Raw genomic sequence first — 26,698 nt, 5'->3', positions numbered from 1 at the left:
TACATATCTCATAATCGTGTTTGCATAATATTTAATATAGTTACATTTTTTCTTCATAAATAACTTATATGGATACACTATTAGGAATCCCTTTTGCTGTGATGCCCTCTCTGAATTCTACCTTAGTTGCATCAGGGTAGAGAAGTCTGTACGGCATCTTTATCGGCCCGCACCTATTCTTCAGCTTTGAATCTTGATTTCTCTCCATGACTTGCTTCTCTATCTCCTGGAGAGATTCGATGAATTTCTCAAATTTCTGCTTGACCTCGTTGTTGTCAATCCATTCTGATGTTGGCCTCTGACCTAGGTAAACTTCATCAGATGTGTGCCGTGAGAGGACCTCCATTAATGCTATGCCAAGGGTTGCCTCAAATCTTTCAGGCAACATGTTGAGAAAGTACTTGTCTGGATCTTTTAAGAATTCGGCAAACTCCATCGTCCCTTCCTCTGGAATGAACTTTCGACACCGAGTGGGACGATTTGGAGGGTAACCTGCATATGCATATTGTCCGAAATTCACTGATGCATGAAGGGCTGATGAGATCCATATGAGGGTTGTTAAAGTCTTTGTAAGATCTGTCTTGGTAGTCATTTGGTACCACCATGTCTCATTGCGCTTATCACCATGACCGACATTTCGAATTTCTGACCACCATCCCTGGATTTCTGTATCAGATTTCACAGAATCATCATCTTCATAGAAGAGGTCGCAGAAATCTTTCACCCATGTATCGATGGCCAGCCATACATCGAGACCATCTAGACCATAGGGGTAATCTTGGAAGAGAATTTGGGCCTCAGTGGGGCTTTCTGGGTCTTCCAGGGCCATGCGCCTGAGAAGTGATATCAAGATATATTATATGGTATTATGTAAAAATTTTACGATTCTCAACCCCAACCGTCAAACGTTTTTGAACGTCCGGCCACTTTCTAGGTTAACTGCTAATAATCTATTAAACTGAAGGTTTTTTCAATGTTTTTTCTGATCATCTTATACTGATTTTGTTCAAATCTCCAGTTAATTATGTTGTATTAATTACCGAAAGAAAGGAAATAGACATGGACTTGCAGTTTATTGAGGATCATTACCTCTTGACAAGATCGGAGGGGAGGGCTTGTTCATCGAATCTCCACTCTTTATAAAGCTCAGAAGACAATTCCATGGAAAATTTGCATGTAAAGAGTGTCTTCTCAAGGATTCCTCCGGAGTTTATGAGAATACTCCGAGCCAGTGCATTTATGTGCATGGTGTCTTTGAAATGAGGCTCCAACAGCCGGTGAACTGGATGCATCACGCTCAGCTGCCTTCTGGTGGCAATGATGAATGGCTCGACAACTGCATGAGTATGCAACCTGGAAAAAGGTGTAATATTCTTCTGAATCAGTCCAGTGAAAGAAAAACTTGTTGTCATGATTCATTAGGGACGAGAGAGTTTTCAGAAGAGCTATGGCTCATCACCAATGGCTGATGAGTTGATGGTATGCCGAGTCATTAGCTGCTACGTGAGCTTTCGCCAACTGCCAAAGTGCTCGATCAGTGCCTTCTTTTGCTGGAAGGAATACCCTGCTTTCCATCTCGTTGATGTCTGAGGAAACTGGATAGCTCAGTTCAATCGCCAATGGCTTTAAAGTGGCATCCTCCCTTAAAAATAGCAATGCTCTGGATGCATAAGCACAGACACCCTCTGAGTTTATTTTTCCTAAAAATGGTAAGAGATAGTCATGGTGGTCTAGGATGAAAATCCTCCACTGGTTCATTGCCTGTAATACATACGCTGAAAGTCAATTTATAAGTTGCAACAAGGAATATATCTCAAAATTTATCTTTACGTGCCAATTCTTTAAGATTACAAGAGTCGGATGTAAAATTGCTTCATGGTTTCATTGCATTGAAGAAAATTCAAAGGGGTTAGGTTACCTGTTCAATACTCAGACCATCCAGGTTGTGCTCTACGTCTGATTTCCGTATAGAACTGTACTGAAGTCTTCCTCGAGGTGGGAATACCTGAAAGAGCAAGTTACAACAAAATTAACACTCAGAAGATGGTTAGGGAAACCGAGAGTGATTTGATATCAGCTAATATGAACTACCATTGAAATGTTTGTAAAATATTTTCCACTGATCCTATTATTTAAAAAAAAAGTAACATAATTTCCTGACAAGTTTCACAGAGTAATAAGCTAATAGTTTAAGAACCAAGTCAGTAAGGTGGAGTGACCTTCAAGCTTTGAATTCGCATTGGATTTGTCCCTGCAAGCATTTGGTGCCCGAACTCCTCATCTTCTGTCCATGCCCATTCATTATCTGAAGAATGGAAAGCAAATCGAGTTTATAAGCAATAAAACATTAAGCACACAGCAATGCACCCGCTATGAATAGTAATGGCAGATTGTTGTTAGGATCACCTCTTATAATTTGAGGAAGCGGGAATTTTATGTGGTCTTGTTTGCTTGCATGAGTTACTTGTTTGATAAGCTCAGCTGGTACTAGTTTCTTCATTTTCTCTGTTATCGTTCCCCTCATTACTTGGCTTCTGTTATCAGAATACAGGTTCCGTATCTCATCAAATGACTCGAAACTACTGGAATCATGGGACAAGGATTTTGCCTCAGGTAGGAGGAAATGAGCAGTGGCTTGGATTGCATTTGCGATGAACTCAGATAGTTTCTTGGGGCTAAATCTCTCATCCGGAGGAACATAAGTGTCCAAGTTAATTGTTTCTGTCCAATAATGAAAATCCAAAGTGAGAACAGGAAGTAATAACCCTTAAGAAACATTGAGATATATGCATTACGTAAAGTCAGATACCATTTTTGCTTGTAGGGCACCCTGTTCTTCCCCTGCGAGGATATGGATGTGAATCAGAACCACCCAAGACAGGTCTAACATGATCTGGACCTTTATCAGGATTACCAAGATCATCGTAGACATCATAATCATATATTCGATCCCATTCTTTCCTTTCCCCAGTTCCATCCCCTCTCAAGCTTTTAAGTTCTTTCCTTCTCAGTTCCACAAGACCAGCTGGGGTTTGACTTGGAAGATAACACTGCAATGACAAAAATGGAATGCGATTTCAAAACGCATAACTACAAAAACTAGACCAAAATTTGTATATAACTTACCGTGTTTGAGAAGAAAACCCGGCTGGTATTAGTCTTTTTGATTGGATACACCCAAGATCGGCAGTCAAAGTGGATGACCTTTCCTTCTGGAGTTTCCAGAGTTGCAGATTGAAGAAAGAATCTATGCTTGTGATTGTTTTCTATAACAAAAGCTCCTGGATTTCCAAATCCAGGGTCTACATGTAGTTTTATCTTATAAGTTGTGATTTTTGTGCCATCCTTTTTACTGCTCTTTCCCTGCCTGAGGCATGCTTTCTCGCTCAGCTTCCCTATCCTGCTGTCTATTGATTGCAAATGCAATAACGTGAAGGCAGTTAAGAGGGAGAAAAGGTCCAAAATGTATTCTATTTTGTCTTTGTAGTTATCTTTGCTTAAAGTTTAGGCAGAATATCAGTCATCAAAAGATCGAATATAACCAAATATAGGATGCCAGAAATCAAAATCATGAATACTTTTGAATTCTTTCTCACAAAAAAACATAAATAAATAACAAGAGTATGAACAAAATGGAACCAAAATAAGATTACAATGTAGTAATAAATAAATAACTTGGCTAAACACAACTTACTTGGGTCTAGTTCTGTTGAACTATAAAGCTGAAGTGAAGCTGATTTTCCAGGACCTGATAGTCCAGGACTATGTTCAATGACAACTTTTCCATTGATTATGTATGGGTTAGCAGGGCGATCTTGGAGACTAGTTTTAGAAATTCTGCTCGGGGCAGCACTAAAACAGTCGTGCATACTAGAACATAGGTGATGACTATCCATTCTACTTTTTTCTCTCGATTTTTGCTTGTCCTCTTCTGTCGCTCAAAAACTGATGATAATGTCAGTTCATCATCAGAAGCAATTTTTGCATTGGAAGAGAAGAATGAATCCAGAGCAATGCAATAAGGAAAGGAAAGACATGTTCTTGGCTTAGTTGCCAGCTATGAATCTGATTCATTTCTTGCAAGGAAGGTTTCTTGTATAGCACTTTTGGATTTAAATGCTCAATCATTTATGATCTGAATAACATTGATGTTTCTACTTTTTCATGATGCTACTCACCAAAACAAACTAACGTTCCCTCTTGAGGACTGAGGTACTAGCATTTTTTTCTTCTTCTTTTCTTTTTTTGTGGGGTGAATAAAGGAGTAGATAATATTTGATGATGTTAATACAAGTACATATTTTCAACAAAGTGGTTTGTATGAAAGAAAGAACTGTTCTAAGTATTTCATTGTTCAATAACCATTAAGCATTAATTAGATTTGGATGCATATAACATTGTCAATTGTTTTTTTTTTTTCTTTCACTTATTATTGATTTATGACATGGAAATATATCAACATATCAACATTTTATTTAATCATTTTTAAATCATAAACTATACAAAATTTTTACTTAATACTCTACACATAATAAAAATACATTTGTGGTAAATATTGTCAAGACAATTCAAATAAATTTTTATTAATCTGTAACTAGCTTGTAACAATCATGATTTTGATTTCATAGAAAACAATTATTTTATTTAATATACCTATATTATCAATGTATAGTCAATAACTCAAATAAACTCTTATTTTGTATACATACATGATGTTGACATGAAACGTCATATGATTATGATATTATATCATATTAACATATTATATTACTATTTCATCAATACCAGTTGATTTAAATGATAATTTATGTTTTAATTAACGATAATTAATTAATTGGTAGTTATAAGAATTTATTTAATTTAAAATAAAAATATAAAAATTTGATTTAACTGAATAAAAAATAAAAAATAAAAAATATTTTTAAATAATTCAGAATTTTTTTATTGTAAAATATTAAGAGACGAAAAAGGCCGGGTTCGGCACCGCACGCTTCCAAACCGTACGGAACCCACTTTGCGAAAACAAGCTCGGATTAACCGAACCAAATTGCTGAACACCAAAACAACTCAGCTCTAAACGCCCTGCAAGACTGAAACTCCTCTCATTCTCTGCCTCTTCCACATAAAATGGCGATTTCGACACTCCAAAAACTCACCTCCCAAATCCATCGTCTCCCGTCACTCTCCTCCCACATCCTCACCCGATCCTCCGCTACCTTATCCTCCTCCAAAAAAGTTGCCGACCGGATCGTCAAGCTCTTCGCTATTGACCCTGAAGGCCAGAAGCGTGAGGTAGTTGGCCTAGCGGGCCAGACCTTACTTCGGGCCTTGACTAACGGCGGGCTGATCGACCCGGCCTCTCACCGCCTCGAGGAGATCGACGCTTGCTCCGCCGAATGCGAGGTCAACATCGCCCAGGAATGGCTCGAGAAGCTTCCACCTCGTACCTACGATGAGGAATACGTGTTGGTAAGGAATTCGAGGGGTCGTATCTTGAACAAGCATTCCAGGCTTGGGTGTCAGGTCGTGCTTACGCCTCAGCTCCAAGGTATGGTTGTCGCTGTCCCCGAGCCTAAGCCCTGGGATATTCCATAAAAAATTTTTCAAAAAGAGAAATGAGGGAATGTTTAGTGTATTTCTGTTGTTTTGTGGGAATAATAATAATAATTTTGGTACTTTGAAAGAAGCGAATTTTATTTGTGATTTTTGTGCATTGCTCCGCCCATATGATTTGGGTGCGTTGAAATTTAAATGCAAGGTATTTTATGGATTTTGATTTTATATTGAGATTTTTTTCAATGTCTATGCTTTATTAGGTTGCGGGAAATGTTGGGGAATTAATCGAACAATTTTAAGAACTTTCTGAAATAGCATTTAGTTTTATGGGATTTTTCTCGTGGTTAAAGCTTGATGCTAGTAGATGTAGTGCGAATTGAGAACTCTGGTTTTTGGTTACCGAATAATGACATGGATGAGTTATTATGTATCTGTGACGACTGTATTATTTCTTTCCTTTTATTTTGTAATGCCTGGTTAAAAAGAATGGTGCAACCTTGTATTTAACTTGAGTTGATTCCTGGGTGAAGGGGGCTTTGATCCCAGGTCATTGATTAGCCATCTCAGAACGTTATCAGCTGTGCTAGCTAGAACTGCCTGTGGTCTACAGGTACTTGCCTGTGTTTTGTTTGGTATATATCTTGAAATCAATACAGCTTCATTTGAATCTAGGTTGAACAATGTCATTGTGTCATAGATTTGTGAATGCTGGTGTAGACAGGATAGTGATGGTTGTCCAGTTAGTTTTATGGCTTGACGTGGATAAAAGTGGAGTTGGAACCCTATGAGCTCTTTGGAGGGAAATTGTAGGAAACTGTGATTGAAATGATTGTGAGATTATTCTTCAAGTATTAAAGATCAGGTAGGTTGAAAATTTTTCTAAAGGTGTAGCAAGTTAAAAAAAAAATAAAACATGATTGTTTCTTTTGAAGGTGTCTAATTTTGTTAGTTTGAGTTATCAAAGTTGTTTTAATGGAGGTACCTTTGCTGGAAGACTTTTTGGTAGATTACTCCTAAAATTTTAAATGGTGATCTTTATTTCTTTAGCAAACCTAGCTTTCGGTATAACTGATTAGAGATGATGTACTTTTATATACTCCAATGTTTTATGAGCAAAGGGTTTAATGACATCATGCAAGGAATAAATTGGATAAGTACGGCATCACACTGCAGAGATTATGTCTTCTGTGGCTAGTGACTATGATTATGACTGAAATTGTATCTTCAATTAACTTGATTGGATATCAGATTTCAATTAAACACAGGAGATAATCCACTGCTTTGAACAGTTCACCTGATATTTGATCTCTATTAAGCCCTTCAGCATTAGCTTAAGTCATAAAAGTATAGGGCAGAGCTGAAGTATGTCTTATCAGTTCAAAATATTATAGGTTAAAAGCTAAAGAAGTTTCTTATGTAACTTGAATTGCTCGGGCATTTTCAAGTTAGAGGTCATCTGTTAGGTGCACTTTAGTGCCAGTAAAGAGTTTGAAAGGTTGGGAATTTGTAGTTTTTCTATATCCGCCAGTTCTTTTGCTTTTGCTAATTATCATCAAGATGGAGGATTTGGCTTCTGGTAGATAAATTAATAAGATGGGAAGAATTTGGTTCAGGCTTTATACTATCAATCCAATATGAATTACTACTTCGCAGTAATTGTGGATACTTTTGACATTTGAGTTCCAATAAGTTAACAGACTGCAGTTAATCTAATGGGAGAGTCATTTCTTTTTCCTTTGAACGTTGATCCTTACTTTGTTCCCAAATAACTTTAGGTTTTCAACATGTATGTCAAGATTCCAAAGTAGATCTCGTCATGCGATGTTTCATGTGATGTTAAAGTCATAACCTCAATTTTTTTTCTATACTAGCGTGTTAGCTTCGACAACAAGGTATGGTTTTATCTTATAGGTGAGAAAGGTGGAGGGGAAAACATGTTTGTGCTCAGTTAAATGGCTTGGATGACCCTCACTCAAGGCAACTTGCCTGATGCATTTTGTGGGAAGTAAAGAGGATTTGTCAAGCCTTTACCCTAGCCTTTACACTAGCCTTTTGCAACAGCCTGATTTTCGTTGGTGCCCCGAGCATTTTAAAAAAAAAATGTTACAGTACTCCAAACTTCATGGAGAACCTATTCACAACAATATATGTCTCCAATTCTCAACTTACTGGGTTTCTACAAAGCTCTATTGCATAGTGAAATGACTGAAATCCACTTATGGTGCACAAGAGAACCTCTCCTTTATTATCTCAATATATATATTCAATAATTTTCTTAATCAGAGATTATTGACTGCATGACTTGTTCACCTCACAAGTCGCCTCTTGCTAAGTGCTAATGTTTTCATGGCAGATTTTAATGTGCTCTTCGACTTGTTAATCCTCTGTCAGGACAAAAGTCTGCAAGGAGATAAACTTACATAAACATCGAACAGAAGCTCCACCTACAATCATTTTCCTTAAGCCATTTACTAGGGGTAGTGCTCTTTTGATGCAGAATCTTCTTAGCAATGCAAGTTGTAGAAGGGTTTTCCTAAGAGCTTAAAAAGAAAAAAGAAGAGAAAAAGGAAAGAGTTTCAGTATGGACTGAAATGTGTTCCCATATTTAAATCTTCAAATGGGAAATCAATGCACCTTCCTCTTTTGATATTTGACAGCACAAATTTCCTTTTCTAGATAATTTGCTGCAATATTGGTATTACACTATTTTTCTTTTTGGTTTTCGATAAGTAGATCAGTGGCACGGTATCTGATTAAATTCAACCTGTGTTGTCTACCTTGGTTGAACCCTACTATTGTACAGGGGAAGTTTATTTTGACACTGTTGATGCCTTGATGCTGTTACAAGTAATGATTCATTGCTTAATCCACCAGGGTCAATATTTGTTTTGACCCTTTGGAAGTAGAAGTTGTTACATAAACTTTTACTACCACTGCATCATTCATAGGCCCAACCATTAATATGATGCCGCATTACCAATGAACAGACTGGTCTACACATGTTCAACCAAAGGAAAATGAAGCAAAAGGGTTTACAATTTCCGAACCAATACGCTTTCTTAAGTTATCTATCTCACGCCACGACAAAGCCCTCTCAGCCGTTCTCACCACTCTGATCTCCTCCCCTGCACACCGTATCTCTTCCCCGTTCTCCCCTTTCCACCTTCCTAAATAACAGATTGATTATATTTGTGCCAGATTGGACCAAGTTTCCGAAAGCCTGGGTCCACACTACACTAAAATTTGGGCCTTTGGGCTAGTGGGTTATTTTGGAGTTTCGAAACATTGAAACTTCATCAAACCCTAACCCTAATTTTCCACCCTTGATATGTATATATATGTATAGAGTATTACCCGCATCGGCTAGCTCTGCTCTCTGCAACTTATCTTCCTTTGGTGGGTGCGGAACAGAGTTCAAGTGTTTTTATTCTGCCTTTTTTTTTTTTTTTTGTACTTGAAAAAAAAGATCAGATGATATAGAAATGTAAAGCAAGTCAGCTTCTTGGTTGGGTGTAGATGGAAACAACCCAGTCAATCAAATACTAGAAAAACTTGCGATATGTAAACTCAGCCAGTATCACTCACCTGAATCTGATGTCTTTTCCAGATTTTTCAGGCCCTTTTCCTACTGGCATATTCCTTTTCTCTTCATCCCAGATCTCTTCTTTCTTTAAAAAAAAAAAAAAGGAAATCTTTGCAAACGCACTCTGTCCCAAAACCGTTGTTAAAAACGAATTGTTTTGAGGCAATTTCTTCGTTTGCTATATAAACAATCAAACTGATTTCCAACTTACTCGCCCTTAGGGTCCTCCCTCTGTGATCTTATGGGGCACATGGCTGGAATACATTTTCCATTCTCTTTTCCTTTGACAAACAAATATTTGCTTTCTTTGAGAATTGCAACTTGAGTTATCAAGTCATAGTTCAATTTGTTTTGTATTTTTGAATTGCATGATTTTGTTGAAGACCCAGTTTTGAAAATGGAGACCAAGTACTGAAAGAGCCAAATATTAAGCTGGGGAGAGAGCATATATTTTCATGCATCTCATAAGAAGAATTCGGTGAGCTGTTTTTGTAAAATAATACTCGTAGATAAACTTATGCAAGGAAAATTGTTGAGACCAAATAACATTGCCCTAATCATAATTGGACTAACTTAAAAGACAAAATCTCAATCTTATATTAAAACTTGAAAACACATTGTGGATAAAGTTACAAACTAAAAAGAATTGTTATTTCTTGGCAATCCACCTCTGACATAATCACCTACTCTTGCAATTTAGTTTGCTAGAACTTGTGCAAATTTGTATTCTGAAAACCCCCAAAATTTTTGAAAGGAGGAGCTCTAGAGTGGAATGGAGTAGTTGCCGGTTGGGATAAATCGCCACCAGGACTCCAGTAGGAGTGGTCATCTGATGGGGGCATAGCAATTTGAGAGCTCATGAAATTTGGGTTATTCACAAACCCTGGTGAATCATTGTATGGTTTCTGAATCATTGCTTCCATATTGGTCCGTAAGGATTTCTGGGAAGTCTCTGGATTTGGAACTCTTGCCATGGGTGAAAATGGATCACATAAATGACTACAAATATGACCATATGGATTATATAAATCCATCCTTCCTTTCTCTTTTTTGGAAAGTGCTCGTTCACGTTTATGGGCATTTTGGTGCCCTCCTAATGCTTGTGAGTTCGAGAATTTCTTGTTGCAGTATTTGCATAAGAATTCCCGCTTCTGCTCCTTGTTGATGGGTTCCAAGATATTCCAAGGTCTCTTATCAAGGGACTCCAGCAAATTGAGTACTTTCCTGGATTCTTGATGAACCTCATTATAGTTCCAAAGTCTTAGCTCTAGTTTAGGCTCCATGCTCAGTTTTGCTTCATGAGCCTTCACTCTCATTCTTTTGTCTTGAAGATCTTCCCACGAAACTTTGTTGGACATTTTGTTTCAATTATTTTTGTGAATTCAAGGAAAGGAAGAGCATAGTATTTATTAGGAGAGGAGTGGATGTAGTGTGTTTCACTTATGGAATGGTATCTTACCAGAAATTGTTGCATTTCCTAGAATTGGTAATGTAGCAATGAAAATGCCAAGTTTGATGAAGGATTTATTTGAGTTTCAGACCAAGAATTTCTTTTAATGCACTTTCTGACCAAGAATATCTGTCCATGGTTATGAACAGCTGGAATTAGTTTCCATGTAAACAAGTGCTAATTATCCTATGCTAGACGTCCTTGGTGCAAGAAACTTAAGGTCATTTTTGGTGGGAACATTTTCTCTAAACTCTAATTAAAGCTGAGAGGACCTAAGACATTGAATTGAAAAATAACTGGTGGGAACATGGCTGGCATGAAATGAAGACTATCTAAGTGGCTTCTTCATTTTTGTTCAACCAAAGGCTAGGTATTGTATTGACTGTCGTGTTAATGCTTAGTGCTATAAATAAAGCAATGATAACAAGAAGATGAAATCCGATTATATGTCATATATACCTCATCCCTTAAAAGAAGTCTTTGAGACAAAACCTCTCATTGCTTAATTAAACATAATTGTTGAAATAAAAAAGATATCAATCAAATTATCTCCATGCCAAGCCAGCTCTCCAAGTGTCAGCATCCTGACCTCTCCTTTGATTAACTTAATTCCCAAACAGAAACTAACCGTCCAATTCCTAAAATAATGATAAAAACCAGCAGCCTACCCAACTGACCGGCCAATTGCAGAGAAGCCTTTTATTTCGTACCTAAATAAATGACTCTAATCTAAACTATAAACGCGTTTTGCATCCCCAAAAAACAGAAGCTCTCATGCATGTTGTTAAAAACCATTGATTCCGATGGACACTTGGGTGAACTGCATGCCTCCTCTTTCTCCACCTTTTACTCAACAATCACCTCTACCTTATTGGTTCTCCTTTTTCTTCATATCATTTTCCAACCACTTACCGCCTTTTGTATATTTCCTTGCCAATTGCCTCTCATTCCTATTTTGGTCTCTCTCAATCATCTGTTTCTGCTAAATAGCTCTTTAACATTTGACTGGTCCTTCTTTCCATGGCTCTTTTGGCTTCTTTTTCTTTTGGTTGTTGAGCTCGTCGTCTAACTTAATTTCAAGCAAATTCTTAATTTGTTAGGGTTTTTATTTTTATTTTTATTATTATTATTATTATTATTCTCTTGATGGAAGGAATGGATCCCGCAGAGCTCCGCCGGGTGTTTCAAATGTTTGATAGGAACGGAGATGGTAAGATCACCAAGAAAGAGCTTAGCGACTCGCTAGAGAACTTAGGAATCTTTATCCCTGACAAAGAACTAAGCCAAATGATCGAGAAGATCGATGTGAATGGAGATGGTTACGTGGATATTGACGAATTTGGCGCCTTGTACGAGAGCATCATGAACGAGAGGGACGAGGAGGAGGACATGAAGGAAGCATTTAACGTGTTCGATCAAAACGGAGATGGATTCATCACGGTTGAGGAGTTGAGGTCAGTTTTGGCATCGTTGGGGCTGAAGCAAGGGAGAACAATAGAGGAGTGCAAGAGGATGATAAAGAAGGTGGACGTGGACGGAGATGGAATGGTTAATTTCAAGGAGTTCAAGCAGATGATGAAAGGTGGTGGCTTTGCTGCCCTCAGTTCAAGTTAGTATATAATCTATATATCTACAGACAATACATACATGAAACAAAGTTAATCTTCTAGGGCAAGGGAAAAATGATAACCAAAAATTAAGGAACGACACACAGAACCTTGAGTTCAAGGTTAATAGAGAAACAACAACATTATTGTTGTAAGAATTTGCAATGTCTTCTCTCAATTGTTGTAATTAGTTCGATATTCTAATATGGTGTTGTCTACATGGATATATGCCTTTTTATTATTATTAATTTTTTTTATCACTCCATTTATTTATTCATGATTAATGCCTTAATTTGTAGTACTTAATTGAGCTACAAATTTAAACATTTGGAAAATATTTCTCTTCGTTGATTAACACTTTTCTTTTAACATTTGCATCAGTAGGTAGCCCATGATTGAGGTTTAGGCCTTTCTATAGCACATTGATGATAAGATATGGTGATTCCTCGTTAATTTGCATCTTAAGAGAAGAGTCAAGGCACTACAAAAAATTTGGCTATTTCCAACGGAAATTTCTGTTGGAAATAGGTTCTTTTTCGTTGGAAATGTTTAACTCCAATGAAAAAGTTCATTGAAAATTTCGTCGGTATAAGCTTTATGGGTAATAGTTTCTATTGGAAATCCGTTGAAAATTTGAAATTTTACTAATGTTTTTAAGAAATTCGTTGAAAATTTCTCACGAAAATTCTGTTGAAAAATAATTCCTTTGAAAATTACCAACGAAATTTCCGTTGGAAAAGGCAATTAAATATTTGAGCTTAATTAAATATGATAAAAAATATTATAATAAGAATTTATTTGAATTTTTTAAAGTAATTTAAAAGTTTTTTTAAAGTATAATTTCAAATTTATAAAAACAAAAACAATGATGTTTTATTAATATTAGGTACTAGAAGAAAAATAAAGTTTCCAACAGTTTCACTTTTCATAAAAATAAATTTCCACAAATTAATTATTTATGACCTTAAAACTATTTGAGAGACAATCGAAATATTTTATAAATTAAAAAAAAGAATTTAAAGTCCTTAAAAAATTCTAACAAGTGATGATCAGTTTATCAGGCCTAAACCACACAAACGGGTTAAACATAGGGGCCGAACCGTGGGCGCAGGCCTGCACCAAACCGGTTCACAGCATAAAAGGGCAAACCCAGACTAAGGGAGTGAAGAAGAGAGAAAACAGAGAAATGGCGGGGAGGATTTTAGGTTCAGCTTCAGTGGCTCTGCGTAAACCTCATGGGCTCAAGATTCTTTCCTCTAATTCATTCATTTTCATCCCCAATAAGTCCTTTCAAATTACCAGGTATTTCTCTCTGTATTTGGGTTATGACTTTTTAAGGTTGCTCAGCCAGTCAGTAGGTGGGGTTCTTTCCTTAGTGCCATTTCATTGGATTTGGAAAGAAATGTGTTAATTCGTTGAAGAAAATCCACTTTTTCTTTTATCGTATAAAAAGCTTGGCTTTTGGCAATCTGGGATGCTTTGGACATGAAAATGAGTCATCTTTGGACTGATATCAAATGGATTGTTTTCGTCTTGATTGGAGTTTCGGTTGGAGTTCATTAAACTTAACTCAATATTGATGGATTCCTAAATTTTCTACTTGCTTTTGGAATAACATCTTTTAGAAGGTGTGTTAGGAATTTGAGGTCCCTCACATTTTCATGTAAATTTTTAACAATTTTAATTGGGGGTTACTGTTTGTTTTGATCCAACTAAAAACCCTTGGCTTTGGTTTAATAGGAAAACCTTATTAACTTATGATCCTCTGTTTTCATTGAATCGTGAACGGATTCATGACTAGCAATTACTTTGTATGCATTTCCTTTTTCCAACTATTTTTGGGCGTTAATGCTTGAATCTTGTTGCATCTGTGTTATATTTCCCCCTGGTTTTCAAAAGCCTGGTTTGTTTTCTGGGTAACGTAATGATACAACTTGTTAATGACTTAGTAAATTTGAATCTTTTAAAGCTTTAGTGCAATTGAAGTAAGTGTTCAATTTATCATTCATATATATATATATATATATATATATTTATACATTTATTTATACATATATATATATATATTTATACATATATTCACTAAAAGAATTTGCATGAGGATTTACTCACAATGCAGTAGTTTGGGTGATGTTATATGCAAGGCTTTTGGTTGGCAGCAAGCTTTTGTCCCAATCTATGACATAAGGAGGTTTCTGCTCGAGGGGCATGTCTGGATTCATTCAGCTCGATTTCTGAATGCTTCTGAAAAAGTTGTTGAGACGCTCAACCATTCTGAGAAAGATGCTAGTGTTGATAATGCTGGTAGTGGTGATGGTAAGGTGAAGAGGAAGAAGCTGAAGGGTAAACGAGCTGTAGTACGGTGGTTGAAATACTTCAGGTGGAAGAAGAAGAAAGAGTATGAAAGAATGACAGCTGAAGAAAAAATTCTTTACAAACTTAGAAAGGTAAGCTCCCAGTTTGTCTACAGAATGCTTACATATTGATAAGGAGAATTCAAGCCAGTGCTCTCTCTATATTTCTCTCTCTCTCTCTCTCTCGTGAATTTGAAGTCGGGATTTTTTTCTAGATAGTCATATCTATGCTAGTTGCTGTGTATTCTTCTGTGTCTAATTCTCTCTCTATTTTTTTTTTATGTGTATTTCCTTCTCTTGTTCTCTCTCCAGGCTCAAAAGAAAGAAGAAAGACTTGGAACAGCTTTAAAGAAGATTGAACCTGCAGAATCATCAGAAACAACCCATGATCCAGAAATATTGACTCCGGAAGAGCACTTTTTCTTTTTGAAGATGGGCCTCAAGTGCAAAAATTATGTGCCAGTAGGAAGACGAGGAATTTACCAGGGTGTAATTCTGAACATGCACCTTCACTGGAAGAAACATCAGACTTTGAAGGTGGTGGTTAAGACATTTTCACCAGAGGAAGTCAAGGAGATTGCTGCTGAGCTCGCACGGTTGACAGGTGGAATTGTGCTTGACATTCATGATGATAATACAATAATAATGTACAGAGGGAAGAATTATTCTCAACCACCAACAGAGATTATGTCACCCCGGGTCACTCTTTCGAGAAAGAAGGTCTTTCTTCTCTCCTTATCTTTTCATGGGGGTTTGTTTTTTTTCTCCGTAATATTGAAAATCTGAGAAATGGAATTGAGAATTTCAGTTTACTGAGCATACAAACTTTGCATGAATATAACATTCTCCTTTTAATTCATCCCATAAAGAAGACATTTTCGGAATGGTTCTTGGTCATTTCACACAATGAGGACATTGAAGTCAATTAGGCACAGAAGCATCGAATGAAAATGAGCCATGTTTTATTTAAATTTCTCAAATAAAGAAACTTTTTGGGAATCAAACTGAATTAATTTTCAGTATGCTGTGGTACCGAAGACTTTTTTTTTTTTTTTCAATTTAAGAGTTTCTTCCTTTCACTAAATGTGTCTGATATGTAGGTGTTTGATTGTAAAAGGACTGCATAAATAACTTTACACTGAGGATAAAATGCCACTGGTTAGAAATTTTTGGAAAATTACCAAGAACATACTGTTCTTGTCTCTCATCGAGTAGAATATTTAGCAGTGTCTTGCATTAGCATATTTTGTCATGGTTGAGTAACCTAGGTCATCTTTAAACTGATTTCTTAATCTCAGAAAAAATTAAGTTCATCTTTAAGATTATTTTTAAATCTTCACCGTATGACTCTCACCCGAGCTTTGAGAATGTAATCTTAATGTGGATCAAGCATGTTTCTATTTAAGCTCTCATTTGGTAGATTGTCAGACAGAGAGCTTGCACTGCCCTTTTTTTTTATATGTAATTATCTAAATTTGCCTTCACATCATTTTCTTTCTGTTCCCCGTTGTACAGGCTCTGGATAAATCCAAATATAGGGATGGGCTTCGAGCTGTTAGGAAGTATATTCCCAAGCTTGAGCAGGACCTTGAGTTGCTTCATGCTCAAGCTGAAAATAGACCTGATCCAATGCAACACGTGCAAAACACTGATAATGACAATGTGGATTCTAGGAACATTTCAAGCTTGCAGTTTGAGGGTTCAAATAAATTGAAAGAAATTTTGGATGAGAGCAAGGAACTTTCTGAAAATGAATCCACTACAGATTCGCTTATGGCTTCAGATTCTGAGGATTTGTCAGATATTTTTGAGACTGAGTCTGACACTGAGACAGAGAGGAGGGAAGAGCGACCACTTTATTTGGATGAATTTGATAAATTTCCAGTTGAAAGTGATAGGGAACCTGAACATTCTGAGGAGCACCTGTGTCAAATATCCATGGGCTCAAAAGTTCCCACAGCATCAGAGAAAGATGTTGACTCACCAAACTTTGACGAGGTCGATCGGATATTTATACGTGCTGCTTCACTTTTAAAGAAAAAGAGGAGATAGGAGGGTTCATAATTAATGTAATTGCTAACATTGCTGTTGTAGATGTTTATTTACTCTATTTCATCTGTTGAGTCTTGATTGCATAGTCCTTAATGCATTGCGAAGGAGCCGTACTTGTTGGGAATCATCACAGTAATGCTTGAGTTTTCAGTAACTTGGCAGTCGAGGATCTATAAAACGTATATGTGCAGTCATTTCTTTCTGTCGGCTGAATGTGTAAAGCATGTCAAATCCCTGTAGCTGTTGTTGCCCGTTGGCGTTGGCATTGGCATTGGCATTGGCATTGTCTACACTTGTTTACATGACATTTTCCACCATTAGCGTACAAATGCTAAACTTCTGGTATATTAATGTAGCTATAATAGGCATGCATGCAATACAGCAAATCTAGAACTTCTAAGAACCCGACTACCTCCCCATCCATTTCAAAGAGAGGACGTTTATAATTTCATTCTGCATTTTTCTTAAGTAAAAGAGTAGCAGATACATCTGTGTGCGAAATTGTGCCCTACTTGCTTGACTGCACTCGCAAGCAGGTTTTTATAGGCAATTCTGGCCAACTGATAGATATTTCCTGTCTCTAATATTTTCGGTAGATTGCAATTAAGACAACAGGGAGAATTGGCTAATCGGGTTCCGGTAGCCTCCCTGTTCTCTCTTTTGCTGATTTAGCCCTTTTATAGTTCTAGCCAACATATAGACATTCCCTGTCTCCAAATATTATGGGTAGACTGGAGACTGGAATTATAACAACAGTTTAACCATCTGAGAACCTGTTAAACAGAATTCTAGTCATGATGTTCTCTCTTTTGCACATTTTGCGCTTTACAATCCCCACAAAAGGCCTTGCAATCTAAAATCAAGTATGCAGAGAATGGTCCAAATTAACTTATATTTGCACTAGTATAATCACCGTAGGGTAAATCCAAACAAGGGTGGAAAAAGGAATTGTACAATGTATCAGACATTTATGCCTAGCTGGAAGATAGACTAAACATAGCTGCAATCTGAATCTTCCAGCTGCGCATCTTCAAGTTCTCTTATGTTCTCGACTATATCTTGAACTCTTTTTGATAATTGATCAGTATGTTCCTCAACAAATTTCAATATCATGCGTAATTGTTCCTGGTAAGCTGCACACCGCCTTTTACATTTTTGTTTTTCATTGTTCAGCTCTTGGGTTAGTTCTCGTATTCTCTGATCCTTCTCATCCTATAAAAAACAAAATTATTGTAGAAGAAAAATATTAGGAAACATAAATGTATATGAGCCTAGGGAGCATTTACTTGTCTCTATACTTGAATATGTACAAAAGCTGAAAGAGTAATGGCTCACCAATCTTGATCCATAACTTCTGTCATCTCATATGTGGTTTAGTATATAGAATTTGATAGCATGAACTAGTAGGCTAATCTCATATGCACCTTGATATTTACAATTATAAGAGAACAGTAATGTACCTCACTGATCAAATTTTTGGCAGACCCTCGCCATGGTACCTTTCCGGGTGACATTAATGAGTGATTATGCTCCTTTACAAATTTGGTAACAACCCATTTTACCCCATCCCTTAAAGCCAACCTCAGCATTGCAGGGCAGCCTTCTCGAGTGATAGGTGGGGGAGGAAGAACCCTGTCTTTTCTGTACATATATTTCTTTTCACGAAAACCTTCTTTTGAACAAACAAAATCCTGACCAATTACCATATTGTTTATTCGTGATCGTCGATTATGATGGATTCGCACTGTAAAACCAGTGCGTCTGCCATAAACAACATAAAATTCCCTTGCAGCATCTCTTGACTTGAACTCCATGCCAATATACGGTTCCACAGCATTGCTTAACAACGGTAAACTCTCAGTAGACTCTTCTATAATCTTGTCAACTTCTCCCATGCATAACTCAATGTTGTCTGAAAGGTCATGATCAACCAATTCCTGCTCATCAAAGTTTTCAACTTGCAAACACCTCACACTTTCATCTGAATCTATCCCTTGACTAGATGAGCTCTCCATGATGCACTTTCTTTACCAAATTGTTCATTTATAGCTGGAGGCAAGCAAAACCAAACACCTTCATTTTCAAATTTCTCTTACTTAACTGAAGTTGAAAAGAGAGCAGAAAGATAAATGAGGAATAAGAAGCACAAGTAGAAGAATTATGAAAAGTTAAATGACTATAACCAAACTCCGATAAACAATTACAAAAGTGGAATCATGAACCCCGATTTCAATCTCTTACCAGATGATGACTGAATAGATAAAATAGTAAGGACTACCAGGAGTCTTAAATCCTCTCCAGAACAACGCTGAAAGACATGGTCATGTAGAAATTTAACTTCACTTACCCTTACTGATAAAAGTGCAGGGACCAACTTGACAAAATGCCCTATAATGCAATCTAAAAGATCAAATTTTGTGCCATTTTTACATCCCAACAACCTATGTTTGGATTAATCAACTAGCCAAACTCAAAGTTGAGATTCGAATTCTTATTCCACAGAGCAGAGAAATATCTATAAATCTATTTACCAAATGCAGTTCTCTCAAGTCTTGACACCTACCATAAAGAGCTCTGGATAATATGCGAAGGATCTGTTAAAAAGGGAAATATGTAAAGCATTTTTTATGCACAGTGCAAATTCATTTATTTAAGCTCATTACCTACTTTACAAAAGCGAAGAATTAGCTGGAATTTGAACATAAGCAAGTCCACCAATGATCTCCACTTTGTCTAACATTTATTGTCCTGAAAATCATCAATTTCTTTTGGCATCAAACCGTTAAATGATCAGGCATCAGTCTTACCTATCAGCATCCCAAGTACATTAGATTCCACCTTCATAAACATGGTGGGCAGAAAAAAAGTTTTCCCATTCTTTGAAGTTTAACCCTTTAGTATAAAAAAAAAAAAAAGTTTACTGCATTTTACTTCATTTGGAACTAAGCACAATTCAGAGCAACTGAAAAACAAAAATTACAGGAACTACCATCCAAATAAATCTACAGAAAAACATTGACTTTCCTAAAAAAAAAAAAAGAAACACTCAGAAATGAAATATTACAAACCAATCATAAATCAATCCAAAAGGTCACACTATCCTCAGTACAGAGACACAGCACAAATACATAAATAAAACAACTGAATAGAAAATAAAGGGAAAGAAAAGTTATGGATCAAGCAAAGAACTAGCGTCTTACTTGAAGTAAATGGAGTGACAAGTTGCATAAAACGAATCAATGTGGCGCTGCTAAATTTTTAAATATTTGTTCTTCGGGTTTCCAGGGAACCAAACAGAAAACAGAAACTAATAATTAAAAATAAGAAAAAGAAAAGAGAAAACAAAAGGTTAAAAGATGATTAGTTACTTACTGGGAAGAAAAAAGAAACCCTAGGATTGAAAAAATTGCTACGGTTCAGGTGAGGCCTACGGTGGAACTTGATGGAGGGTAGCCGTATCTGATCACATCTTCTTATTTTCTCGTGCCCCTGGTGGGCCCCACATTTTAAAAGAGTATACTTTAAACGGCACCGTTTTATCTCTGATTTAGAAGGCACGTATGGTTTATGTTTGGACACTGACTATGAAAGCAAAGAAGAGGGGACAGCGTTCCGAGGTTTAATCCAGTGATCAGTAACTACTTTTACTTTTATGTTGGGGATTGTGCTTAATGTGGTTGGATTTTGTCTCATTAATTTAGATATTAGGATGATATGTTGTTTTATTTATTTAAGAACGCCAATATTTCTAATATGTTTTAGGATAATGGAAATTGGGAAGTGATGGCTCCTTTATTATTTTTTATCTTTTTATTCTTACAGTAAATTTGGAGCTAGGGACAGTTAAAACCTCTGCTTTTCTATGAGAGCGAGCCAAATAAAGTTTTGCTCTAGCTTGTCAAAAGCAATGGTGAGGGGAGAGGTGGTGAAGAACAAGACTAACATGCTATGAAGGCTTTCTTATTCGAAGAGTGATCTCAAAAAAGCCACAGAATCACATCAAGGTTGGTTTACTTTACAAAGAGCAATCTCAGAGAGGCTAACAAATCTCCAAGACTAGGATGAAACTTGTAAATTTTGACTGTCGATAAAAGCAATTTTACTGTCAACTTGGATTCCATTGTCCTTGCATTACTCAGCTGACCATAGTCCTGTCCACCAATAATGACCATTTCAGCTGTTTGGCAGCAGGTCTCTGGTTTCTAGCTGCAGCTTCCAAGAGGGTGCTCCTAATAGGGGCAAAAAGGTTTTCTCCTTCCAAGAGTATAACCATTTTCAGACTTTTGTTTCCAAATCAACCCACAATATGGGACAGAGAATCATGAAGCTTTCATTTCATCTAACAAGATGCTTTAAAGTTCATTCCACAATGTTAAATGTTAAGCATCTTAACTAGAACAAAATGATCCTAAAGAATTCTGTACATGATTAAAAGCTTCCAAGAAACCAAATATACAAGTCTCACCACAGATAAGTAGTCAAGTATAATGCCAAGGCTATCTTCGGTGGGAGAATCTCTGCGTTTCAGATTCAAGCTTCCTAACATTGTCAACAATAACTTGAATTTTTGAAGATAGTTCTTCTGTTTGCTCCTCTACGTTATTCATAAAAGTGAACAACTTTTCTCGATAAGCTGAACATAATTGCTCTTGATGCGCTAACTCCATAGAGAGTTCTTCAATTTTCTTGTCCTTATCACCCTAAAAACATGAACAAACCACTTATTTGCTGCAGCCACAGTGGATTAAAACAGAAAAGACACAATTTATTGAATGGTCATTATACAAGTATATAGATATTTTACAAGTATATAGATATTTAACAATCATTATGCAATTAATTAGTTGTGGCTTATAAGACAAGCACAGAAAACAAACTTTCACCAGCAAACGGTCATCCTTCATCATCAGATATGAGAACCTCAATAAGTACCAGAAGGAAGCTAATACTAGTTATGACAATGCAGTGTGTGTTTGTTGTAGTCACACTCAGCATGCACAAACTCTTCTGAAGCTAACTCAACATGAAGCAGAGTATTGCAGGACATCAACTATTATAGTCCAACACAAAGTAGCATTTATTTTCATTTGGGTTAATTATAAATTTGGTACTTGAATTATAGTGAAACTATTGATTTGTTACCTAAAAAAAAGTTACAGTTTGGGACTAGAACTATACTTTCATCCATCAGTTTGCACATTGATCAACTCCATTAGTCAAATGTGTGACGTAGCTAAATATAGCCGATAAGCACACACAAAGTGTCTAAAAAAAGTAATGTTATTTTTCGTTTTTCTTAAAAAAAATTATTTTAGGAATTAAAAAAATAAAGAATTTAGAAAACAAAATAAAAAAAATTTACCAAAGAAAATTAAAAAAAAAAGTTAAAAAGAGAGAAAGAGGGAATCGAGGAGAAAGAAAAGCGTAGGGAAGAGAGACAAGGGGAGGGGCTGACTGGTGCCAGTCTAGGCAGATCAACAACGATCTGGCTTGCGATGGCAGCACCCTCCCCTCCCACTTTCCCCCTTTCCCCCTTTCCCTTCTCACTCACTCTTCCCTTCCCTCTCTCCGTGCTTTCTCTCTCTTTTGCTTATCTTTTAAAATTTAAAATTTTTTTAATTCAAAATTAAAAAATTAATTTAAAAAAATTTAAAATAAAAAAGAAACAAAAATGACACATTCTGATTGGATATTTTTGGACACTTCACTAACTGAGTTAGCAAGGGCGCAACTAGCTTGATAGAATGAAAGTTGGAGTATTAAATTGCAATTCTTTTTTCTTCATATATCAAATCAACAATTTCATTCTAGGTTGGATACCAAATGTAATTAACCCTTTTCATGTTATACACGTTTATAAAATTAGAAAGCTTCCAAGCACAAGGACATTTTCAATGAGGAACAATTTAAAGGAACAAAAGCACAAGTTGCAATGGCAAAAGTTGGCACCATAAAAAGAAGGCATCCATCCCCAGCTTTACTCAATGGGTACAGAACACAAATACTTCATATCTTAGAAAATGATTTTCAAGCAAGAACTGAGTTTAATTTTTTAAGTAAAGTGGTGACCATAATTTCCATCATGGTCATTAATCCTTGTGAAAGAAATTTTCACCCTCCCAGCAGCATATTCTATAATTTTAAATTATCTAAGAAAACTCACCCTACATATAATATTAAAAACCAAAACTGATATCGGCCATGTAAAAAATTAGGAATTAAACCAAAAACATGATATCTAGAAATAAAAGTATTCTGCTTAATATGTAAATAAAGTAAAAACAATAAAAATAAAGGAAGAAACTCAATGATCTCAAGGTTAGTTTATATAAGAGTCAATCAACAAAGTTAGAACATTTAAACTTTATTCTTTCTTTATATAACAATTTTGAACTTCACTTTTATTATATAAAAGTTGATAAAAACTCACCGTAGTACTGAATCCATTGGCTGTCGCAATAAGAGGATGATTATGCTCCTTTACAAATCTCGTAACAACCCATTTTCCAGTCTTTTCCATCTTTACCAAGATAGTAGCTTTGCAACCTTCTCGTGCGCTGGGGCGTGGCTTCTTGTCTGGTCCAAATGTGCCCTTATGATTAGGAGAGAAGCCCTGTTTGTTACATCCTAGACGGCGAGCAAGAGTTCTTCCATCAATTCCTGAACGACGGCGCTGCATAATGCGCACCACAAATCCAACCTGTCTGGCATACTCTACGTAGAATTTCCTAGCATCATCTTCAGATTCAAATTCCATACCCACATACGGCTCTAAGATTTCTCTTCCTTCTGGTTCGGCTGTTTTTTCTTCAGAGCTGTCGACTGTCCCAACTTCCTTATCTAAATCCACTGTGGCCAAAAAGCAATTGAATAAAACCTTCTGATGTCATATTTGTGACCTCATTTTATGTCAACCAAAATGACAAGTTCATATAGTTTAAAAAAAAAGTACTATGCCTTTTATGCTATGCAAATCATAAATTTTATAATGCCCTGCTTGCTATCATATATGATTCATGTGAGAAATAGTTTTCCAAACTTTTCCAATATAGTCATATACACTTCTAGTTAAGCACACTAAATTCAATTGACCACTAGTAGAAAAGGATTAAAATCCAAAGATGGAAAAAGGACTGTCAACAAGAAAGTTCTAAAATCAAGTAAATGTGCTGAAAGGTATAAATTACACCAACAATACAAAAGATAAAACTTGCTACAATTAAATGATAGAAAAATAGAAAAGCACATGATTCTATATTTTTGTTATGGAGCAAGGCTAAAGAAACAAAATGAACTAATGAACTTAGATGAAAGCATCACAGCATGCCTTAAAAAAATTAAAAATATACACCGATGGAAACTTGATGACAAGATAACATTAATCGAAATGCCATTACTCAAGACAGTTGTTCAACCAAGAGTTGGCAATATGAATTGTAAAGTGATAATAAATGATTGACTGAGGTAACTGATTACACCAAATAGCAAATGTTGCACAGATACGGACATGAATAATGAAATTGAAACAATACCCTAACCAAAAATGGTATATTCATAAAAACAAGACCTGAAGACAACAAATGCAGCAACAATTGGTAAATAACTTCCATAGAATCAGTTAGTCAATCTTCATTTCATATTAGTATCTCCAGAATTTTATATAAAACATTTTTATTTTCTAGAGCATCTACTTCCACCATCCAGCAACAAAATAACAATTTGAGGATAAACGTACCCCAAGATTTACACATAGTCCATAAACAAATACTATCTTTATTTAGGCAGAATCACCTAACTAACTTCTTTGTATAGATCATCCAAATCCACACCAATATTTACAACTTTTTTTTCCTAAAAAAGCCATTCCTTGAAATTTTCCTAGCTTAAATACTCCAAAATTGCAATTTGCTTTCACTACTAGTGCCAGCCAACAAAAACCTTAAAATTCTTAAGCCAAAGACATACCATGCATAAGCTTTGTCGACCTATACATAAAAATCTTTCCGTCTCTCTCAAACAAGAAAAAAGAAGAGAAGGGTGTTTTGGAGTAACTTGAGTAAATCGTTGGAGGGAATTCAGATGTTGTTTAATAGTAGTTATGATGGCGATGATGACAAATATAATAAAGATGATCGAAGCGTGAAAATGTGAGAGAGGGAAAAACTTACTAGAATCAAGAGTTTCTGAGAGGCATCCAAAGATAATTTGAGAGGCGATGATTCTCTGATCCGATGCAGAAAGGAATACAAGCCTCAATATGAAATGATGGATTTCCACCGTTGGATAGAAACGTGGATCACCCAAACAATTAGTTCCTAGGGTCGTCTCCTGTGTAGATGCTCGCACTCAATTCGTTGCTCCTTGGCCCCGTCATCTTTTGCTTTTACGGGTGATGAATTCGGTTCGGGTTTCATCATGCGAGTAACCCAAATAAACATTTCTCATTCGGCATAGTGATGTTAACGGGTCGAGTATTTTATAATTTCGAAGTATCCGAATCCTAACTCTATTAAAAATTAATTATCTTAATTCTATTAATTATCTGAATAATTTAAAAATTATTACCTTAATCCTAATACATTCGTATTACCCTATAATTACTCTAACCCGTTTAAATACTCGATTAAATAAAAAAATTATTAAAATCTTCTTCATGGGTACCCAATTAAATTTTCTAATCTTATAACTTCTCTTTAGATTTATATGTTATAAGTTTATATAAATAAATGTATATATACTGTAATTAATAATTTTATGAGTTATAATTTTTGCAATGTTAATACAAAATAAAAAATAATATATTTATTTAAATACAATATATATATATACACAAACGCATACATAAAAAATATTTTAATAAATAAAATAGTAATTATATTCCTTATAGATTAACACAATATATAAAGTATATATATTAAAAGACATTACAAGTTAATTAATAATAATACTTTCATGAATTAATTTAATTAATTACAAGGATTTGTTCTTAATTTTATGAAATTAAAANTAATTTTATAAGTCATAATATTATAATATATACCATAATGTTATAATTAATAACATTACAAAATAAAAAGTAAGTATATGTATATTAAAAGTACATATATAATAGTAATTATATTCTTTTATAATATGATATAATATTCAAATTATTTAAACATAATTAACAATCTAATAATTTTTAATTTAAATATATTAATGTCATCATATTAATAATTAGAGTAACCATACTTTTCATATATTTGTTAGTTTTTAACAAAAAAAAATTGCTTGTAAAGTTGATAGAAATTCTAAATTTTTAATTTAATTATTAAAATAATAATAAAATATTTATAAATATTAATCGAATTCGAGTAACGGGTATTCAAGGGGTGGTACCCGAACCCTACCTGAATCCTATTCAAGTAGTGAAATCACTACCCGAACCCTTTTATGGAGTACCCTATATTAGGGTACCTGTTGACATCCCTGTACACACAAATTTCTCGTTGAAATTTCTTGACTTGAAAATTATGAGACAAATACAAATATTTGATGAAGTGAGTGATGATCTCTAAAAATTTCTCTGATTAATTTCTTCAATTTGTCTTCAAGAGTCACAAACTTGGACTTAGTCTTGATCACGAACGTGCTTGATCTTTACGTCAAAGGTCTTCACGACTTAGTCTTGATCTTCGCGTCAAGGGTCTTCACGACTTAGTCTTGATCACAAACGTGCTTGATCTTTATGTCAAGGGTCTTCACGACTTAGTCTTGATCATGAACACTTGATCTTCACTTCAAGGGTCTTCACGACTTAGTCTTGATCACGAACTTGCTTGATCTTTGCATCAAGGGTCTTTACGACTTAGTTTTGATCACGAACACTTGAACTTCGCTTCAAGGGTCTTCACGACTTAATCTTGATCACGAACTTCGCTTAATTATCTTGATCTTTACTTCAGAAATCTTCTATTCTTCTTGATCTCTGAAATGCTCTCAATCTTTAAATGTTCCGAATCTTCGAATGTGTCCGAATCTTCGAATGCCTCTGAATTTTCAAATGCCTTTGAATGAATGAAAATGGCTAGGAGGAGCCCCTTATTTATAATGTTTG

The 26,698-nt window shown here is 35.5% G+C and overlaps 6 protein-coding genes and 1 long non-coding RNA gene across 16 annotated transcripts; 4 read left to right on the top strand and 3 right to left on the bottom strand.

The window, feature by feature from the left end:
• Positions 14 to 4,146, bottom strand: LOC18612622 (probable linoleate 9S-lipoxygenase 4). Its single transcript, XM_007049516.2, has 9 exons — positions 3,695 to 4,146; positions 3,127 to 3,407; positions 2,810 to 3,050; positions 2,407 to 2,721; positions 2,220 to 2,305; positions 1,919 to 2,005; positions 1,460 to 1,761; positions 1,090 to 1,353; positions 14 to 833 (listed from the first exon to the last, which is right to left on the bottom strand). The coding sequence occupies exons 1-9, from the start codon at positions 3,894 to 3,896 to the stop codon at positions 65 to 67; spliced, it is 2,547 nt and encodes an 848-aa protein (XP_007049578.2). The 5' UTR covers positions 3,897 to 4,146; the 3' UTR covers positions 14 to 64.
• On the top strand, positions 494 to 971 carry LOC108661613. Its single transcript, XR_001927390.1, has 2 exons — positions 494 to 584; positions 676 to 971. It is a non-coding gene; the product is annotated as an uncharacterized LOC108661613 (long non-coding RNA).
• On the top strand, positions 4,998 to 5,888 carry LOC18612621 (adrenodoxin-like protein, mitochondrial). Its single transcript, XM_018118985.1, has one exon. It carries the CDS (start codon positions 5,128 to 5,130, stop codon positions 5,593 to 5,595), a length of 468 nt encoding a protein of 155 aa, XP_017974474.1. The 5' UTR covers positions 4,998 to 5,127; the 3' UTR covers positions 5,596 to 5,888.
• Positions 11,376 to 12,445, top strand: LOC108661559 (calmodulin-like protein 3). The gene has a single exon (XM_018118990.1). The coding sequence runs from the start codon at positions 11,736 to 11,738 to the stop codon at positions 12,201 to 12,203; it is 468 nt and encodes a 155-aa protein (XP_017974479.1). The 5' UTR covers positions 11,376 to 11,735; the 3' UTR covers positions 12,204 to 12,445.
• LOC18612619 (uncharacterized CRM domain-containing protein At3g25440, chloroplastic) lies at positions 13,345 to 16,919 on the top strand. 2 transcript variants are annotated; one of them, XM_018118745.1, is made up of 4 exons: positions 13,345 to 13,498; positions 14,319 to 14,643; positions 14,863 to 15,270; positions 16,066 to 16,919. In XM_018118745.1, exons 1-4 carry the CDS (start codon positions 13,383 to 13,385, stop codon positions 16,600 to 16,602), a joined length of 1,386 nt encoding a protein of 461 aa, XP_017974234.1. In that variant the 5' UTR covers positions 13,345 to 13,382; the 3' UTR covers positions 16,603 to 16,919. The 2 variants fall into 2 exon arrangements, with proteins under 2 accessions (XP_017974234.1, XP_017974238.1); XM_018118749.1 differs by having other exon boundaries at positions 13,351 to 13,498; positions 14,316 to 14,643.
• LOC18612618 (protein FAR1-RELATED SEQUENCE 5) lies at positions 17,469 to 20,053 on the bottom strand. 8 transcript variants are annotated; one of them, XM_007049505.2, is made up of 5 exons: positions 19,975 to 20,050; positions 19,803 to 19,873; positions 19,266 to 19,350; positions 18,063 to 18,651; positions 17,469 to 17,814 (listed from the first exon to the last, which is right to left on the bottom strand). In XM_007049505.2, exons 4-5 carry the CDS (start codon positions 18,615 to 18,617, stop codon positions 17,593 to 17,595), a joined length of 777 nt encoding a protein of 258 aa, XP_007049567.2. In that variant the 5' UTR covers positions 18,618 to 18,651; positions 19,266 to 19,350; positions 19,803 to 19,873; positions 19,975 to 20,050; the 3' UTR covers positions 17,469 to 17,592. The 8 variants fall into 8 exon arrangements, with proteins under 8 accessions (XP_007049567.2, XP_017974345.1, XP_017974334.1 ...); XM_018118856.1 differs by having other exon boundaries at positions 19,266 to 19,367; positions 19,975 to 20,046; XM_018118845.1 differs by having other exon boundaries at positions 19,266 to 19,494; positions 19,975 to 20,045.
• LOC18612617 (protein FAR1-RELATED SEQUENCE 5) lies at positions 20,547 to 24,967 on the bottom strand. Of its 2 annotated transcripts, none has more exons than XM_018118940.1 (3): positions 24,771 to 24,967; positions 23,033 to 23,451; positions 20,547 to 21,302 (listed from the first exon to the last, which is right to left on the bottom strand). In XM_018118940.1, coding segments are annotated over exons 1-3 (624 nt in total). In that variant the 5' UTR covers positions 24,772 to 24,967; the 3' UTR covers positions 20,547 to 21,098. The 2 variants fall into 2 exon arrangements, with proteins under 2 accessions (XP_017974429.1, XP_007049566.1); XM_007049504.2 differs by having other exon boundaries at positions 24,568 to 24,777.

Source organism: Theobroma cacao, chromosome 1, assembly GCF_000208745.1.
Source record: "Theobroma cacao cultivar B97-61/B2 chromosome 1, Criollo_cocoa_genome_V2, whole genome shotgun sequence".
NCBI classification, from domain to species: Eukaryota; Viridiplantae; Streptophyta; class Magnoliopsida; order Malvales; family Malvaceae; genus Theobroma; species Theobroma cacao.
This window is presented reverse-complemented; position numbering and strand designations above follow the sequence as displayed.